Raw genomic sequence first — 19,896 nt, 5'->3', positions numbered from 1 at the left:
CAGTAATCAAAATACTTCTCGTACTCCAAAATATATTTGTATAAACCTATACTATACATGCAAGGGAGTAAAAGCAGAGTTTCTACAAAGGAAAGTTATGCAATAATTTATACTTCTTTTTTACAAGTGAAAAGACTTTCAGTATTGTTCACGCATATATTCATTTTAAACTACAGTACAGTACATTTTACGAGTATATTTACACAAACAATTTTTTTTTATTAATTACTTTTATTTTGATTTTCTTTAAATTATATCGAGTCTGCTATTAAATAAAAGTGTTTAGTTAAAATCAAACATTTAGCTTTATGGATATTACAAACAAACATACAGTGGAACCTCTCATAACGATCATAATTCATTCCTGAATCTTATTCGTTAAGCGAAACATTCTTTGTTTTGACTGGCATGGAAGTCCCGGCTCACAAGTGAATGTCGTGAAAGAGACTTGCCCTTTCTCTTTAACTCGTTATGCGAAATGTCTTTTGAAAAAAAAAAACTTTTTCACTTCCACTGTACTTTAACCCTAGATAACTAAACTATATTTGTAAATACAATGCCATTTGTGGGTCGCACAATATTGACATATGTAGTAGCTGTGCGGAATAGTGATTTATTGTTAAATGTCTCTTACATTCATTTCTAATAAACCAAACTAAAGTGCCATGTAACCAGTTTCTATTTTTAATGAATACTTATTATATTGATTATGTTTCACGTTTTTAATAGCGTAGTCCGCCAGATGAATGTTTAGTTATTAAGGGTTAAAAAAAAGTTTTGTACTATGTAAATGTAAAAATATGGTGAATGTCAAAACTAAGTATTAAAAAATTAACAAGTTTGAATAAATGAGAGTACAGAGTAATATATAGTAAGTATTTTTTGAGCTAAAAACTATAAATGTATTGTAAATTGCATTATATAATAAAAAATACATATATCAATAAATATTTCATCTTAATAAATAAAATGTGTTCATTTTTCTTCCCCTTTTATTTGTTTCTAATCGTATAGTACCACATTTGGCTATCATGAACGAGGTCCCGAGGTCGATTCCCCAGGGATCATAAAAATAGAAGTGAAATTCATCACTATAAGATTTATTTAATATTACACTGGACTACTGAAGACTACTCGCAAGTCTAAAAGTTATGTATGTAATTGGCAAGTGAAGATTGGTAGGAAGAATGAGACTATAAAGAGATAAATAGGCAAGTATAAATACAACCCTTGGTATTAAATATTAATTTCGCTAAAGCTTTCCGCTTTCAACCATTTCTTTTAATTTGAATTTTTGTATTTTTCCACTCGGAGTCACGGGAAATTTGTCAACAATCTTCAAATGTCGAGGAACCTTGAAGTTTGCTATGGTTCCCTGGCAGAAGTTTTTCAAATTCTTGTATTCGAAGTTAGCTCCTTCCCTTAATCTCACACTGGCGCAGATCTCTTCCCCGAGGCGGTCGTCCTTAACTCCAAATACCTGAAACCAAAACGAGACTATACCACAGACTCAATTTATAATTGAGATACATATTGCTTCATCGGCAGTATGAATTTTGATAAAAGTGATTGACTCACAGACATTTTCAGAGTTGTATGTTAACTATTTACTATTCCCATTTTATTAATGATTATTTTATTACTTAATTACAATTACATATATTTATAATATTTATACTTTAACTTAAAAGATTATCTACTGCTTCTTCTTTGGTACTCACTCATCTGCATCTCGCTGTATAGGGATCTACATCAGATAATATAGTATTATCTAAAATTACATGACTTTCACATAAATTAACACATATGTTTAACATTATGAGAACTTACAAGTTCATTTAATTTATTATCTATCAATTAACCAGAGTACACTTTAAATAAGACTGTTTAACCGAATAATAAAATGGCAGGTAAATGCGCCATAGGAAGAAGCTATATCCTGGCTCAAAACATGAGACAGTGGTTCCACCGTAGCACTTAATCGCTGTTTTCTCTGAATTCTCTCCTTGCTTTTCTGTATCCTTTCTGGCTGTATATAAAGTGAATATTGCCAAACTATACAGTAAAGTGACCCAATACAAAGACTAAGAAATTCTTAGCCATTTCAATGACCTAATGTCAAACTTACACAGATTGGACTTAGCCACTTTTCGCAGTATACCAGAGATATAGTTTATCTTACCTTGTTGAGTGGTAAAGAGTTGAGTGGAAAGTCTAGCCTTTGAGGCCATATGCTCATACTTCAGCACGGAATTGTATCATCAGCCCCTATTATATGGTAGAAGGTGTCTGACTACACAATATCATGTGGTGTGTATATGCTATTTATACTTACGTGTGTTTCTATTATATCAGGATGCGTATTAAGAAAATCCTCAATTTCCTTAGGGAATATGTTCTCTCCTCCTCTTATGATTATATCCTTTAAACGACCTGATATTGTACCATATTCATCGTTATGTAATACAAATTGGTCCCTGTAATCAAATCAAATAGCTAAGTAATTGATAAGATTATGTTAATTCGAGTTGAGAATGCAGCTAAATGACATTCTTTTTTGTATCAAACTTTTGTTCACCAAAAAAAAAACATATTTAGTGAAGGAGTCACAAAATATTAATATTAAAATTAAATTAAATTTTAAGTTACAGATAAAAATATATTAAATTTATTTTTATAATAAAAGAGTTATTTGTACCACTTATTATTAATCACATTTTATTTACTCAATTCCTTTGTAATTTTTTTGCGTAAAATTTTTAATTAAAAATTGTACTACATAATTTCAAACATTGTGTACATATTGATAATATGCCAATTTTTAATGTAAAACTTAGTACTTAAAAAAAATCAAGTATGGCACAGGAGACCATGTGTCCATGCCACACAACAGGTCTAACACACCTATGTATGTATATGGAGAATCTCATGGGTTTTACATTTGTTTAATTACGAATCGCTCTTTCTCCCACTCCCATGCACTTGCACTTACAAACCATTGATTGTCTCAGTCTTACGCATACCTTCTCATCTGACACATTATTTTACAATATATAACAATGTATAAATATTTTTGTGCCATATAAATAATTAAGTGACATATCGCTCACTCCTTTCAACAACGTCATAAATCGAAAAACTGGATTTTTCAGAAGATCGTTTTTAAAGTTTAAGAATATAATAAAATGTATTAAAAATAAATATCAAGCCACTTCTTGAACTATTTACTGTGCAACAGATTTTATGTAAAACCTGAATGTTTTATCTCCATTTGAAAAATATTTAGTACATTAGAAAAAATAATTAAGCAACACATTTTCTTCAAAATGCAAAAACAACACTTTCTGCCCTGTAGTGGGTAAATATTAAGTTCAAAATATGCAGCTTTTGCTAGGATATAGTACATTCTCTGGGCATTCTGAAAACATGCACAACTGAAAATTGACAATTTTTGATTTATGACGTTCTTGAAAGGAGTAAGCGATATCTCTATCCTATTCCATCAAAAAGCAATGAATGTCCTCGTGTTACTCACTTATCTTAGCAACAAACCAAATTATTTCAATGTGATGGCAAGAGATGTCGCTAGTGTGATGATTTGAGATTAGCCAATTCACATTTATCCACATAGCAGTATCAAATAGTTGGCTCAACTTACCCAGTCTTTATCCACTTGTCAGGGGTAATCATTTCAGCCGTTTTTTGAGGGTCGGCGACATATTCCTGCATGATGGAGTAACCCCTAACACACAACTCTCCAGGAATACCCATTGGAACAATATCACCCTTCTCGTCTATTATCTAATAACAAAGTATAATTATTTTTAGTTCAATTATAATTATATTTTTGTCCGCCTCCGTAGTGTAATGGTCAGCACGCTCGGCTACCGTTCTGTAGGTCCCGGGTTCGATTCCTAAGGGGGGTAAAATAAATATGTATAAGTGATTTTTTCACTGTTATATTTATTCAATATTACCCTGGACTGGTACCTGAAGCGGAGGGCTGATCACCTTTCCTTCATGCGTAAACGATCAAGATAACACTGCGTTTATATGATGCAGTGCCCTATGCACCATTGGGGTTCGGATAAGGGTTTTATTATTATTATAATTATAAAGTTATGGGTTGTGGTCCAGTGGTTAGTGTCGCCGACTCTTAAGTCAGAGTTTTTCGGTTCGAACCAACTCTACCACAATTTGATACCTATTTCTAATAATGCCGCTAGATTTTGAGAACCCATATCAATGAGAAGGCGTGCAGGTCTGGTGGTGCCATTACTACAAAGGATGTCTACCATAGCGGTACCTAATAAAACTGTGTGTGAGTTTTGCATATCCTTTATTTTCGTAGACATATTCATACTACAAAGGTCTTTCGAGCTTTCAGTTTGTTTGTTTTTTTTTTAGTTTAGTTTCATACTGTGGCGAAACCATTTTTGGTTTCTTTTCATTATTTTTATTTGTTTATTATCTTAATTTAATTTTATAAAAAAATGTTGTAAAACATATATGGCTGACTAAGTATTGCGCCCACCACTTAGTCAAGCTGGAATAAAGATTTATAATTATTATTGTTAGGCTCACAGTAATAGTATGAAATTGAAATATTTGTGTAGATAACAAAAACACAAATATTTCTCTATTTTTACTAAAAAAAAAATTAAATAAATATGACCGAAAGTACAATCCTACTATACATCATTCCAAAATAAGGTGCAGTAATCTTACTCATTTATTGAGGGGTGCCATTTTGGTATAGAAATTGAGGATTGGTACTTACTTTAGCTTCACAATGTCCATAAAGTCTTCCAACTGTATCAGTTGCTTTGAGAACATCATCTCCTGGACCAGATGAGAAAGCTACACAAACTTCTGTCATCCCGTATACTGACTGAAAAGTGTTAATGAAATAAATCAATAAAGGTGATATAGGTGTAGACTTATAAAATGAGTGACTTAATTGTTTGAAATATTAACCGTATAACAAAAAATTTCTTAGTTGGCGAGTTTATTTTCAATTTTTCCAATTCAATTTCAATTTATTTATTTTATAGTTAACATACACATTACAAACTCAGTATCAGATCAGAGGTGTATCAGTATAAGTCACGTTTTTTTCTAAAGGAAACCTCTTATCGTCTTATGAATATCGTCCTCTTCCGTAGTGTATTTAATTAAATTCAATTCCATTTATTTATTTTCAATGAACATAAACTGCTAAAGGTGTAGAAGAATCCCGCTTCGGAAAACTCCTTCAGACACATGGAACTGATCAATATCCAATGAGAAATTGTTCAACATAGCGGTAGCTTTTCTTACAGGCATAACCATCGGCAGGTTGGTCTTGTGTATAGGAATGTGAAACAATCTATGTCGACGCTGTCTTAGGTAACTATCGGGAACATACAGGCCAATCTTACGGATAATTTCAGGATTATCGATCATAACGCGCAACAATCTATAAAAATGCGTAATCAAATACACATTCCTTCTAATCTCTAAACTATTGTAGCCAAGCATACCCTGGAGAAACTCGGTCGGGTAGAGCCAAGGATAATAGCCTAATATTTAATATACCTTGAGAGATTTCACTCTGAGATAGTCCGTGATTTGTTCCCCTAGATGCCTAGAGCACGGAGCTCCCCCTGTGATGGCTGTCTCCACTCCCTGTATGGGTCCATCCCTGCTGCCGACCGACCCTCCTTTACTACGTTGGTAGTTCACCAAATCCACATACATTGTTGGAGTACCGGTCAATACCGAACACCTAAATATAAATAAAAGCATTAAGGATTTGTATAATAATTATTATTATTTGTTTGTTTTTTATTATTATTACATTTTATACATTACATACAAGAGATACAATAATAATTTACAGCATAAAGGTTTTACAATAAAATAATTACACCTGGACTTTAATTAAATCACTTTCTACCTTGTCCCTTCCAATGCGAAGCAACCATCGAAGGACACTGTTTTTAAAGACCTGATCACTACTGGAATTGTTAATGGTTTAGGGCAGCAAATTAAATATCTTTGGCGCAAGGAATGAAAAAGTTTTTTGCGCAAAACTTGTTTTAACGGATGGGCCAACATAGTTTTTATTTAATACTGCCCGGGTTAGAATAATTTGTTGAGTTCTTGATAATATAAAAACCTCTTAAGTTTACTTAAAGTGTATGATTTTTCTGAATAGTTATAATAATAAAAAGTACAGTAGGTACTTGAGTAAAGCCTAAAAATATTCCATTAATTTTTATTTTATTTTATAGTAGTATTCGGAAAGCGAGATGGGATTGGATAATTTTGGTGCAGAATACATCAAGAATGGTGGAGAAGACGTTCTCACATGGTTCTTTAAACCGTTGTCTCCTCTAGAGGACAGTTATACTCCTGTCAATAGGAGAAGGGTAGTCATAATGCCTCTTTACAAGGGAAAGGGATCTCGGGTGGAATGTGGGGGCAATCAGTCTATTGAGTGCTGTTGGTAAGATGTAAGGACGAATCCTTATTGAAAGAGTAAGAACCATAACGAAGGACAAAGTGTGGGATGTTCAGAGTGGATTTATGAATGGGAGATGATGTACGGAACAAATTTTTGCTTTACACAATAAAATGGAAAAGTTTTTGGGTAAAACCAAGAGCTTATCTGCGTATTTGTGGATTTGCAAAAAGCATATGACCAAGTTGATAGAACGAAACTATGGAAGGTATTATCTGAGTATGTAGTAAACAGTTAACTCATCCAAGGCATTGCGGCTTTGTACCAGGATAGCACGGCTGTCCAAAATTAAAACACAGTAAGGGAGGTTTTTTTTTAATTTTTTGACTAAGTAGAATCTACTTAGTCCAAAAATGCAAAAAAAAAGTACTAGAAAAAAAAAGTCCCTTACTGTGTTTTGAGTTTGGACAGCCAAGCACTGCATGCATTAGGGTAAGTGGTTCATTTTCATCCTGGTTTAACATCTCTAAAGGTGTTAAACAGGGATAATGGGTGTAATGTCGCCGTACCTGTTTAATCTGTACATGGATAATTGCATGAAAGAACCGAAAGGTTTAAATGTTGGACCTAGAATGAATAATTTGACTGTCTGATCCCTTTTTTATGCTGACAATGCTGTTTTTCTGGCCAACAGCAGAGAAGACCTGCAGGTATTGGTGTGCAAAGAAAGTAATTTGTCGATGAAAGTTTGTAAATCCCAAATTATGGTTTTTGAAAGAGATAAATGTAGATCTGAGTGTGAAATATTGGTAAGTGGGGAAATTATGGAACAGGTAAATGATTTTGTATATTTGGGAAGTATGTTTTCTAGGGATAGAAAGATTGATAAAGATATAGAAAGGAGAGTGAATGCTGAGAACAGAATAAATGGTGAACTAAAATCAGTTATAGCAAATAAAACCTATTACTGAAAGCTAAACTTGCAGTACACAATCCTGCTTAGCTAAGAAAGTTTGCTAAGACAGAGTGGTGCGGCGTTGTATTCTCTTTGCCTACCCCTACAGAGAAACGGCGTGATGGTTTGTTAATGTTAGTTTCATATTTGGAGTGTGTTAACATACAACACCATTCCAGATTGTTTTCAACCATTCCTTTCCGGGAATATGGGCGATATCATTACCCATCATGTTGGTTGATCATCCACATTTCCTAGTTCAACTCTAAAACTTTACTGCCCTGGTTGCCATTCTGTCCAGTAAATAATGACCCATTTGTTCGCATTTTTTCTTGATTCCCACATTTCTGATTCAGTGTCTTATAAAAATCTCTAGCATAAAAGTAAACCATGTGGAAACTTACTTTTCCTCTGCAATCGCTTGCAAAGTTTTGATAATGTTATAAGTCTGTGCTGGGATGACAATAGTAGTTCCGTACTGAAGAGCTGCTGAAGCAGTTAAAAGACCAAATGCATGAAACAAAGGGATCTGTAAAAATACTTAAATAAAATCTGCAAGATGAGAATATAAATATCATAATTTAAATTCACAAATATGTTCAAGCTATAGTATAAACCAGTGGTTATGAACCATTTTGAAGTCAGGGAGCACTTTTGGTCATAAGGAAAATTTGCGGTACACCAAAACTAAAGATTCAAAAAACATATAAAGATAACTTTGATTAAAAATAAAACTCATTTTTTTATAACAGACAATTTAAAAATAACATTAATTTAAAAAAATGCATGAAAACGTAAATACTCCAATGAAACTTTTTGCGGCAAAAATTATTAAATACGACACCTGAGCTTGTCGGCATTTACAAATTTTAGCAAAATAAGGTCTAATATTTGATATAGCTACTCTCATTTCTTCATCCAAATTGCTAAGCCTTTCGCGTTTTTTCATTTTAATATAGGTTAATGTCGAGAAACCTAGCCTACACGAATATGAGGTTGAAAACTGTAGTAAAATTTTCAGTGCCATTATGGAGAAAGCTGGGTATTCATTTGTCTTGAACAAATATTCAAAATTCACGAGTTTATTCTGAGACTTTTATTTTAAGAGTATGACCTGTTGATAGATAAATTAATTGTTCATCTTCTTGATATTTGCCAACATTGAATCTTGGTTTTAATAATTTATCGGAGTACTTGTAACAAGCCTGCGGAGCACCAGTGCTCCGCGGAGCACAGGTTAAGAACCACTGGTATAAACAATTACCAGAAATATTTACAAGAACACCCAATTCAATGACCCGAAAGATCACTATTTGTTACTACAATATTTCAGGAATAGATTATAATCTATTCCTGAAATATTGTTAATATAGTCAAAGAGAAACTGACAAGAGAAAAAATAATACTAAAAACAAATTTTTAATTCTGATGTTGACTAAAGTTTATCTGATTACAATTTATGTAAAAATGTATGTAAACATATAATGTAATCTTATTCAATATTAATAATTTAATATATTCCCACTTTTACTACATAATTATCAAAACTTTTTGAAATCCCTTAGACAAAAACATGTCTAGATACCAACCACTATTACAGTTTCAACGTATGGGTTCCATACAAACAATAATATGACTGTAACATCAAAACTTGATGTGATACAAGCTTGTCACCATATAGACTTAAGAATAATATAGAATAAGAACGATTAACTAAGTCCAAACAGTCATCAAAATTTCAGTTACAAAATCATTGTTGCCCAGTGTTATTTAATACTGTTGGATGGAAGCGAAACGTGGACTATCGGACAGGCAAAATAAGGAAGGCTGGTGGCGTTTGAGATGTGGTGCTATAGGGGCATGTTGGAGATTCATCGGTCAGAACATGTTGGGAATAACGAGGTATTAAGCAGGACTGGGGAGTCTAGATGCTTACTAAATTAAGTAACTCATTAGTGAGCAAATGGATAAGCCATAATATAAGACTCCCAGGGCTACTTCATACCATTGCGGAGGGCATGTACGAAGGTACCACCTACAAAGGACGACCTCGCTTTGACGACATGGATCAAATTATCTCAGACATGCGCTGCAGTGGATATGCCGATTTGAAAAGACAAGCGGAGGATAGAGTCGGTTGAAAACAGACCATGAAAGAAGCAAAGTAATCATCCACGAAGAAGAAGAATGTATTCAACACCCTACACCAAGTAGTCGACAAAATAGATATCTTCACATTTTATTAAATTAAAAGAGAAAAAACTTTAATACTTGTACTTTGCTGTGACCATTGCAAATTTGAATAAATGGACACTTTTGCTTATATTCACAAACTCCACAAATATTCAAATTAGCGTACGTATGATACGTACCTAACAATAACAGATACCTATCAATTCATTAATAAAATTTAAATATTTTTACGTAACCTGTATACACATCTTCTGTTCTTTTTCTCCAAACTCATTCCTGTAACCAAACTCCCAGCTGTTATTTACATAAGTAAAGTGTGAGAGCAGAGCAGCCTTGGGTTTCCCTAAAAGTAATTTTATAAATTATCCATAAGTAGTAACAACACAAACTTCCTAGATTTAACATTTTTTTAAACTATCAATGTAAACAAGATATCGTAGTCATACAAGAGAAAGTGACCAAGTGCATTTTTTACAAAAACGCGATTATTGACAATTTGATATCTTACTAGCTTAATATTGCCCTGAAAATTCCCAAAGCGATTTTAAACTTGGAAGTATATGTAATATATAGACTTGTTAAAAATGACTGACTGTATTGATGTTAGTTTTCTTGCCAAGCAAAAGTGACTTAAATGGCCCTCCTGGACATTTTAAGTTTTGTTAGCTAGTCACTTTCTCCTGTACGACTACGATATTCAAATTGAGAATGCCAATTCAGTAACAATTTCATTTTCACTCTAGCACCTTCAACATGTAGATGTTTAGCAATTGTGTAATAAAGTGAATGCAGAAATATAGAAAAAATTATATATTAGCACTTTTTTTCTTTTTTATTATTATGAGGTCAAGGGATCTTGTATCCCTTATGTCACTGCGACCATAATAGGTCTATTGTGACCTCCCTCTCTATCATAGCTCACTCTCAAGACCTACATGAGTCAAGTAGCTCACGACCTGTCTTGGTGGTAAGAGCTTCACCTTCTCGGAGTCCAGTAGTGGCCCTCCAAGGATGTGATTTCGTTGGCGAGCGAGTGCGTCACAGTTATACAGAATGTGGTTTGGTGTTTCTTATCCTCCATACAAAATCTGCAGACTGTATGTATGTATTAGCATACAAATACAAGTTTTTTATATATATATTTTTTAAATTCTGGCCAGAATGTATACTGTATAAAGGTGTGATTGTCAATTATCTTGTCCATTTTAAGTGTGATATTGACTTACCTGTAGTACCAGATGTAAACAAAATGACGAATCCAGAATCTGATGGAATAGAGTTTTGCATGGGGGAAATAGTTTGCGCAAGTGTTGGACTGCCTCTTGATAAAACTTCCTTGTATGTGAGCACTCCACTGAAAAAATAAGCTTAATCAACCTCACCAACATTTCTTTCTAAATGTATAAAAATATATTTTTGTATGAATGGTTAACACCACAGTTCTTCAAATCCTTATCCGCACCCCAAAGGTGCATAGGGCACTGCATCATATAAACGCAGTGTTATCTCGATTGTTAACACATGAAGGAAAGGTGATCAGCCCTCCGCTTCAGGTACCTCAATCGTATCTCCTTGTGATTTGACCTCTTAATCCCGCATTCATTGTTTTCCCGTATTCATAGTTTATTTCAATAGGTCCCTTTAAAAATGATAGATAGTGGTTTCAATGTATTTAATGGCTTTTGTCTGAACGGGAACATAAATATGATATAATTCTTTTATTAATAGAAGTGTGTTAGAAATTTTGACCGTGGTTTAATAAGAAATTAGCCTTACTCTAATTTCTTATCATCCAAGGTAATGACTGACTTTACGCTTGGAAGTCTAGCACTGTTCAGCTCCCCGGGAATACATGTGCCGATCTCCGGAGCAATATTCTGAATCATCTCATAGTAATCCTGGTTCTTGAATGTGCATGATATTGCCAAGGCCTTGACCCCAACTTTCTTCAGGCAGAACTCCAGCTCTTTTTCTTGGTAAGCGGGATTTATCGGAACCTGAAAGATGATTTTATCTCCTTTCAAATCCTAATTACTGACTTATATTAATGACTTTATTAATAATGAAAATATTATATGTAGCATTGGTAAGAAGCCAACTAGATTATAACTCCATAGAATATAATTCTATAAATATATTTCTAGTAGAATGTATAAATTATAAAAAATTAAATATCCCATCTTAGTATTCAAACTTTAGAAAATAGAAGAAAACTAAACGACCTACTATTTAAATTTAAATTATTTAATTCTATAATAAATTGTTTTTTAACTCTTGCAACTTATAAACAATTGAGTATGTAATAGAAGTACGCGCGGAAACTCACTGTTTCATTATTGTCAGACTAAAACAAACTAATGCTTGCATCTACCCATGCGTAGAATTCAATTTCTTGCAAACAGTACTATAAATCATATAGATATATTCGACACTGACATTACTCATTTCAAACAGCAATGTCTGATGACTCTAAATTCAAACGACATGTGAATATAATATTCTTACGATAACTTTGCGTGAAATTTTTTCAACACTTTATACATATTAATCTTACTATGCTTTGTTTACTCTTTTTACCTTTATATGTATATATTTTATATTATGTTATGTACTTTAATCTTTAGACGCTCATGCGCCGCGTTCAATAAGGGTAGCGACCTGCCCAAATATTTTGTAAACTATTTTGAAAAATATTCGCGCGACTTGCTACCATGCGTAGCTGTTATAAAAATAAATAAATCTCTAAAATTAGTCGTCCTATTCAGGTAAAATTAAAAGCATTATCAAAATAAAAGATTGTTTATAATTTACCGTAGTATAGCAGCTTTGTTTTATTACAGTCCACCTAATAAAACACAACGCATCTCCCAAGAGTCCACCTTGTAATGCAGGTATAAACACTAATATTACCGGAGTAAAATATTTACCGGAACAAAAAATAAAATGATGGATCGGTATCTCAAAGACATTATTTAGGTAAGGTAATATTGGGCGTAAGGTAATATTATATAATAAATAAAACTGAGCCATGGACAAAAGCCAAGAGATCTGGTCCAACAGCTCAGGGATGAAACACGCAAAGGAACTGATCGTGGGGTACTTGCGGAAATTCACCACAGAAGCTCTCGGCTGTCCAAACTCAAAACACAGTAAGGGACATTTTTTTTGTAGTACATTTTTATTGCATTTTTGCACTAAGTAGATTCTACTTAGTCCAAAAATGCAAAAAAAACCTACTACAAAAAAAATGTCCCTTACTGTGTTTTAAGTTTGGACAGCCGCTCTAAAGCTTAGCAAAAAACAAATAAGGATCCTAACCAGGACCTTGACAGGACACTGCAGACTGAGGAAACACATGACAAAAATTGGACTTCATGACCCAGTATGCAGATTTTGTATGGAGGATAACGAAACGCCAATCCACATTCTCTATAATTGTGATGCACTCGCTCGCAAACGAAGTCACATCCTTGAAGAACCGCTACTGGACTCCGAGAAGGTGAAGCTCCTACCACCAAGACAGGTCTAGAGTTACATGACTCACGTAGGTCTTGGGAGTGAGCTGTGATACAGAGGGAGGTCACAATAGACTCAATATGGTCGCAGTGACATAAGGGATGCAAGATCCCTTGACCTCAAAAAAAGGTAATATTCATATTTTGAATACTATAGTCATAAACCAGTGTAATCCAATAGCGAAATTCATCACAATCACCGGTCCTGTATGGGACCCGTGGGCATTGAACGATGCAAATCCGCGGTCCCTCAAAGGACCACTGGGCGGTTAAAGGTTAATATGTATACTTACGTTGCATTTTATTGCTGTGATTGTGCATGTAAAAGGCATTCAGGCGTATATACCAATAAATAAATAAATAAAATAAAAAATTACCGCAACAAGTCCTGCTCTTGAAGAGGCAAACAAGGTAGTGAGCCATCTTACTGAGTTTGGGGAGCAAATTCCAAGCTTATCGCCTTTTTGTAATCCACTTTCAATCAACCCGGCTGCTAATTTATCAGCCTAGAAATATTTACTTTTACAAAATGGTACAAATTTAAAACCAATTACACAAAAAATATATAGTAAAGGTACCTAATAAGTAAACCAAATTAATTGGATGTTATTGTTATTTAACTTGATAAATATAAAACAATTTTACATTAAAATACTTTTGGGTATAAATATGAGCAACGCAACGTCTGTTTCGATTAGATATTCTTAAGTTAAAACATAATCAATTAATACAATTCAAACCTTATGTATTTCAATCTCTAACAATCCATTCTTGCATTTCCTTATCCACTATATAAATCCAATGTACAACATTGAAAGATGTTTTTTTTATATTTAAAATTATTTTTATAAATATATATCCAATGTCTGATATTGAAAGCCCAAATTTTAAAACATACTTATTTTATAAACATCACAACCCAAATTGTCAAAATTTCTGTCAAAAATTAAATAATTGTATGGAACCGCGTTTTTCTTTGAAAAAATGAACGGCTAGATTTAGAAATTATTCGAAATTTAATAGGCACTTATTTTAGTTATTGATGTTGCTAGAAATAAAAATTAATATGCAGTGCTCTCTATATCAAATATGTAGGTAGTAAAGTTTTATGCAACGCGTGTTTTTGACTAGAATTTTTACTTATGAATTACACGTAATTATAGCAACTTTAAACACAAAGAGTAAATCCAATCACAAATAGGAAATAGGTTATAAAACTTATAAAGTTAAAGCCTAAGTAGGGCAATGATAAGCGGTAGCATAAGACGTAGCTAGATTTCAGTCACTTGGATGTTAGGTGAAAAAAATAGTTTTATGCAGTGATCTAAGTTTGGCAACATCGAAATATAAACAAACATCGACTTTCGAAATGATTATCTGCACTTTAAACGTTAGTAGTTTCACAATCTGCTTATACCGAACCCGAGATCATCGTTAAATTTGATTATACATTATACCAAATCGACTGGATATCGACTGGACTGGATTTTAGTCTCCTGACCCGGCCAGCAATCTCAAAATAAGTAATAATACCTAGTGACTGATCTAGTATGCACAGTTTTCGATCTTTTTACTAGAGATAATTGATTCTTCGTGGGATTTTATACCCAATGACAATATAGGCGATCGTTCGAGACACAATTTGTATCTGGTTGAAATTATGTTTATAGTTGACGCTAACGACTTGACAGCCTAGACCCTTTTCTTTAGTGAAAATAAAATGCTTAAAAAGTCCTATAAAAAACATCGTCAGTGCCTAGAAGAAACTAAATTTATGTACAGTATCGTTACATACTAAAATTCATACATCTTAAACTGTAAACTAAATCATACATCATAAAGTGTAAAAAAAATGAAACGATTACCGGCACATCATACGCATGTACAAGATGACACAAAAGTGACCCGTTGCTTATTGGCTGTAATTTTTTATGGATGAAAAATTTATGTTCTGTACTTGGATTGTGTTTATTTGATTTTTTTTTCACTAAGCCGAGAAAATGATAGAATGGGTAGAAGTCACATGTCAATGTCAAAATGCTTTAGACTCTTGAAGCCCTCGAAGAGAATATCCGTCAAGAATGCGAGAACCTATCGCTGGAAGTTCTGGAAAGAGTGAAGGAAAATACCATAAATCTGGCTCTTATTGTTATCTATTCTGGCGGCGGACATTTTTCGAATTTTTTGTAAAAAAAATAAAAACATCAAATAAACACATTCCAAATACAGAACTAAAAATTGTAACATCGGGTTACAACGTTTGTGCCACCTTGTTTATGTTTATTAAATTGCTGGCGTAGAAATAAAAAAAAATCATAAACTTTAAAAAAATTACAAACCTCTTCGAGCACTTGACTGTAAGTCATAGAGATTCCTTCACTACGTGATATCACGAAAGGTCTGTGTGGCCATTTATTAGCAGCCTTTTGTAAACTTTGTCCCATATTCTCATACTGCAGGGGCCTACGACCAAGTACATTCAAGTAGCTTGGATTCCATTCTCCAGATCCACTTGCCCTAAAAATTTAAAATTAATATCTGTCAGTATAATTCATATTTTGAAATGCGCAGTATGAAAAATGTGTCCAACGACTGGAATTATTCATTAAAAGCATTGTTAATTTTGTGGTATGGTAATATAACACTCTCCTTATCATTCACAGTTCACTTTGTGTAATACCACTTAAAAAAACACTACTTCTTGACTACCGATTTTGGAATAATCATTCCATCATCAGGTTAAATGTAGGCTAAAGTGAACTTGTTTTGGTCTGATATTTATACAAAACTAAAATTTTAAAGAAAGAGAGAAGACAAATGAATGACAATGGAAATATTTTTACCGGTAGTTACGAAGTAGTGTTTTTTAAAGTGGTATTACACAACTTATTAATGAAAAATACAGTTTCTGGAAATTACAAGAAACTGTATTTTTCACTACAATATAAAATATGTTTATTGTAACTTCTCGTAACGCATATTTTATAAGGTGTTAGAAATAAATTGGTAAAACATTTTTATTTTTGACAAATAAGTAAAAATAAATTAAAAGTAAGTTGTGTAATTTTGGGATTGGATTAACAGTGTTTTTTAAAGTGGTATTACACAACGATGAATGATAAGGAGAGTGGAATTACCCATATTTATGGGCCCATACAAAGATCATTTCCCTTTAAAATAAAAATGAAATAAATTGGTAAAACATTTTTATTTTTGACAAATAAGTAAAAATAAATTAAAAGTAAGTTGTGTAATTTTGGGATTGGATTAACAGTGTTTTTTAAAGTGGTATTACACAACGATGAATGATAAGGAGAGTGGAATTACCCATATTTATGGGCCCATACAAAGATCATTTCCCTTTAAAAATTCACGTGGACATTTGTTCCCAGAAATCTGGGCCAGATTAGCAACTGCCAACTGGTATAAAATGTACTAAAAAACTGGAAATTACAAGAAACTGTATTTTTCACTACAATATAAAATATGTTTATTGTAACTTCTCGTAACGCATATTTTATAAGGTGTTAGAAATAAATTGGTAAAACATTTTTATTTTTGACAAATAAGTAAAAATAAATTAAAAGTAAGTTGTGTAATTTTGGGATTGGATTAACAAATGATATCTACCGCGAAAGTTATTATTATGAAAAACTATGCCAAGATTATGATATTTATATGAATCATGTAGACATTTGAATGGATTGTATAATATGTGATTATTTCATTTTAATCTTTTCGAATAGATACGTCAATCTTACCCATTTATAATATAATCACAATAGAAATATTCGGTAATGGGCTATTTTCAATTGGGGGGAATATATCGGATTTAACATACTCTAATCAGTGTTGAATGCAGTCAAAATGCGATCTCTCAGAAGAATGTGCGACAAAACGATGTATGATAGATGTGCGAATAGTGAAATAAGGAAGGAATGCAAAGCTGAGATAAGCATTATCGATAAAATTAAGAAAGGTGTGTTGAGATGGTTTGGACATGTAGAACGAATGAGTGAGGAAAGAACGGTAAAACAAATTTATGAGGCTAATGTAACTGGAAAAAAGAGCAGAGGAAGACCGAGAAAAATATGGCACGATCAGGTATGCAAAATACTTGAAAGTGGTCAGGTTACGAGTCGTAACAATCGGCGGGTATGTATGAGGAGATGCATGAACGTGGAAGAGGCGAAGAATGTTTGCAAAGACAGAGTGGTGTGGCGTTCTATTCTCTCTGCCTACCCCCGCGGGGAAGCGGCGTTATGGTTAGTTAGTTAGTTAGTTTTTTAATCAGTGTTTCCCAACGTGGGGCGTACGCTCGACCGGAGGGCAATTTGAATGTCTTGGGGGGGGGGGGGGGGGTTAATGCGAAAATCATTAATATTTGTTACATTACTGTCGAAAAATGCATTTTTCGAATTAGTACCCCACATAAAAACTCTTTGCAGCTCACATCAAACCCAAGGATCGCACTTATTTTCTTTTAGCAATGTTATATAATATACTCCCTTAAAGCGCCCTTGAGGTACATAGTATTTTACGAAAATGGCGCTATTTAAATTATTCAAATTTATTATTATTATTACACTCGTATAAACATATTATTTATTTAAGAAAATTAAATTATTTTAATATATTGTGTTTGCGCATTTTTTATTTGAAGCAATTTTTTATTCAGAATATTTTAAGGTAAATAAAAATTTGATATGGGGGAGTGGGTGTGGAGATTTTTGAAACGTTGATATATGGCATTGACCATATACTATCTTTTTTTAAATTAAAATATAAATAGTATTTTTTATAAACACCCGATATAAAGCATTATAAAATGTCTCAAGATACAATATTTTTTTATGTTTAAGTAAAAAAAACACATTATTACGTTTAAAACATATAATTGGTTGAAACAATGTAGTTTTATTACATAAGTATATTATTTTAACTTCTAAGAATAAATAAATAATTTTTATATACGTTTTCGTACAAAATTATTAGGTTCCTTCATGTACTTTAAGGTATAAAAAAGGTCTTAAATATTAAATTCCGCATGGTATAAATAAGGTTAGGAAACCCTGCTGTAAATGGTATAAAATATTTTTGTAAATTCTGTCTGTATTTATAAACATATGAAATCTTGATAATTTCCTTTACCATTTTCAAATGCAAAATTCGCTTATCGAAATAAAGCATCATGTTTTAGCAACACATTGCATAATTACGTGTGTGTCAAAGTACTCACAGGAGTCAGTAACAGGATAATTCAACTCCGCGGTAACATCATCATTTCTTAATAGGGGTTGCAAGCTTAGCTATTTTGATTACAGATATCGAAACAACTCTTTTTGTCATACTTATTGACGTTACGAATTGTTTGTTTTTTTACATTAAAATGTAAATACCAAGTTTTTTTTTATACACTCGATATATAACATTATAAAATGTTTCAAGATACAATATTTTTTTATGTTTAAAGAACAAAAAGCCATTATTATGTTTAAACCTTTAATTGCTTGAAACAATTGACTTTTATTACATAATTATATTAATTTCACTACTACAAATAAATAAAAAAAATTATCCACGTTTTGGTACTAAATATATTAGGTTCTTTAGTACCTACGAGGTATAAAAAAGGTCTTAAATTTAAAATGTCCTACCTTCTTACATGAGCGATGCATTGGGATACAGTATATTTCCTTAAGATGGTAAACTCTTTACAGATGTTTTTCATTATCAATACTCCAATACTTTTACCGAAAAACATTAAAATATACACCGTCAAGTTTTCAGTTCACCGGAAAAAAAAATTGTGCTCTTGATAGTAGGTCATCTCACTATATAAACCATCTGATGGAGAGCGATCATGATAAGACTAAGCTGAAGTAAACAGGAGAGATGTGTCCTACTGTGTATGAGCAGAGTAAGCAAAATACATAATTATTTGCTCAGCACCAGGGCCGCCTTGTCCGTGTGTGTAATTATTCGCAGACAAGTGATTTATAATAAGATTACGCTTACTATCTTGTTATGTGTTTTCCGGGGATTTTCTGAGCTACCACTACTGAAAACAGTGAAAACAAACAAACAAACCGCCCGAAAAAGAGCACCAACCATGTTTACAGTTTGTGAGTGTGTAATTTTACTTTAAGAATGACGCCATCTGCCATCGAATTACCTCTCAACTAAACCAATAAAAGATTCCAAATCCAACTTTTTAATCATGTTTTCTAAGACATTTTGCTTCTGAATTATCGATTACGATTATTTAAAATATACAAACGGCATTTCTAACTTGCAAAATAGGGATCTTTAAGAAAACTTTATATGACTTCCAAAAAAATATGCATATATAGATCCAATTCGTATTGTTTTTATTTTCTTCATTATTTTAATTTTTAAATACAAGTAATTTTGGACAGAGGCGTTATTTTTCGCGCTTCTCGCGACGGCTCTGGCTAGCACGATACGAGATATGAGCAGAAAATATGAGATAGTGTCGAAAAAACCTAATATACGAGTTCATAATATAGTCTATTGTTATTATTATGATCCTACTATGCATTCGATAATTAATATATATTGGAAATCGTATCATAGAACATTAGTCATCGTCAACAGTAAGTGTTATGCTTCTATCAGGACCAGCAAACGGCTTTATAAAATCCACATTTATGAAATCACTTTCGATCATTTAGATTTTGTATGTGCATTAACAAACTTGCATATGGTATTTAAATAACATTCATATCGAGTTCTAAAACAGAATATAATCTTATAAACATGTAGGT

At 32.6% G+C, this 19,896-nt stretch overlaps 1 protein-coding gene across 1 annotated transcript; it reads right to left on the bottom strand.

The window, feature by feature from the left end:
• Window positions 1-990: 990 nt before the first annotated feature.
• Window positions 991-18,923, bottom strand: LOC148303236 (medium-chain acyl-CoA ligase ACSF2, mitochondrial-like). The gene is made up of 12 exons (XM_088270279.1): window positions 18,766-18,923; window positions 15,448-15,625; window positions 13,486-13,614; window positions 11,370-11,590; window positions 10,820-10,947; window positions 9,830-9,936; window positions 7,805-7,929; window positions 5,578-5,767; window positions 4,781-4,891; window positions 3,659-3,801; window positions 2,336-2,477; window positions 991-1,480 (listed from the first exon to the last, which is right to left on the bottom strand). The coding sequence occupies exons 1-12, from the start codon at window positions 18,870-18,872 to the stop codon at window positions 1,253-1,255; spliced, it is 1,809 nt and encodes a 602-aa protein (XP_088126405.1). The 5' UTR covers window positions 18,873-18,923; the 3' UTR covers window positions 991-1,252.
• Window positions 18,924-19,896: the final 973 nt, after the last annotated feature.

Source organism: Brachycentrus maculatus, unplaced genomic scaffold, assembly GCF_059751285.1.
Source record: "Brachycentrus maculatus isolate JH-2025_06_01 unplaced genomic scaffold, ASM5975128v1 h1tg000378l, whole genome shotgun sequence".
In the NCBI taxonomy this organism is placed as follows: Eukaryota; Metazoa; Arthropoda; class Insecta; order Trichoptera; family Brachycentridae; genus Brachycentrus; species Brachycentrus maculatus.
The sequence above is the reverse complement of the archived record's forward strand: the minus strand, read 5'-3'. Positions and strand labels throughout refer to the sequence as shown.

Coding starts and splice junctions, on each gene's coding strand:
- LOC148303236 (XM_088270279.1), bottom strand. CDS start 18,872: ATGTTTTTCGGTAAAAGTATTGGAGTATTGATAATGAAAAACATCTGT. Junction 9,937..10,819: donor GTTTACATCTGGTACTACAG/GTAAGTCAATAT, acceptor AATTACTTTTAG/GGAAACCCAAGGCTGCTCTG. Junction 4,892..5,577: donor TCAGAGTGAAATCTCTCAAG/GTATATTAAATA, acceptor AACACTTTTCAG/TCAGTATACGGGATGACAGA.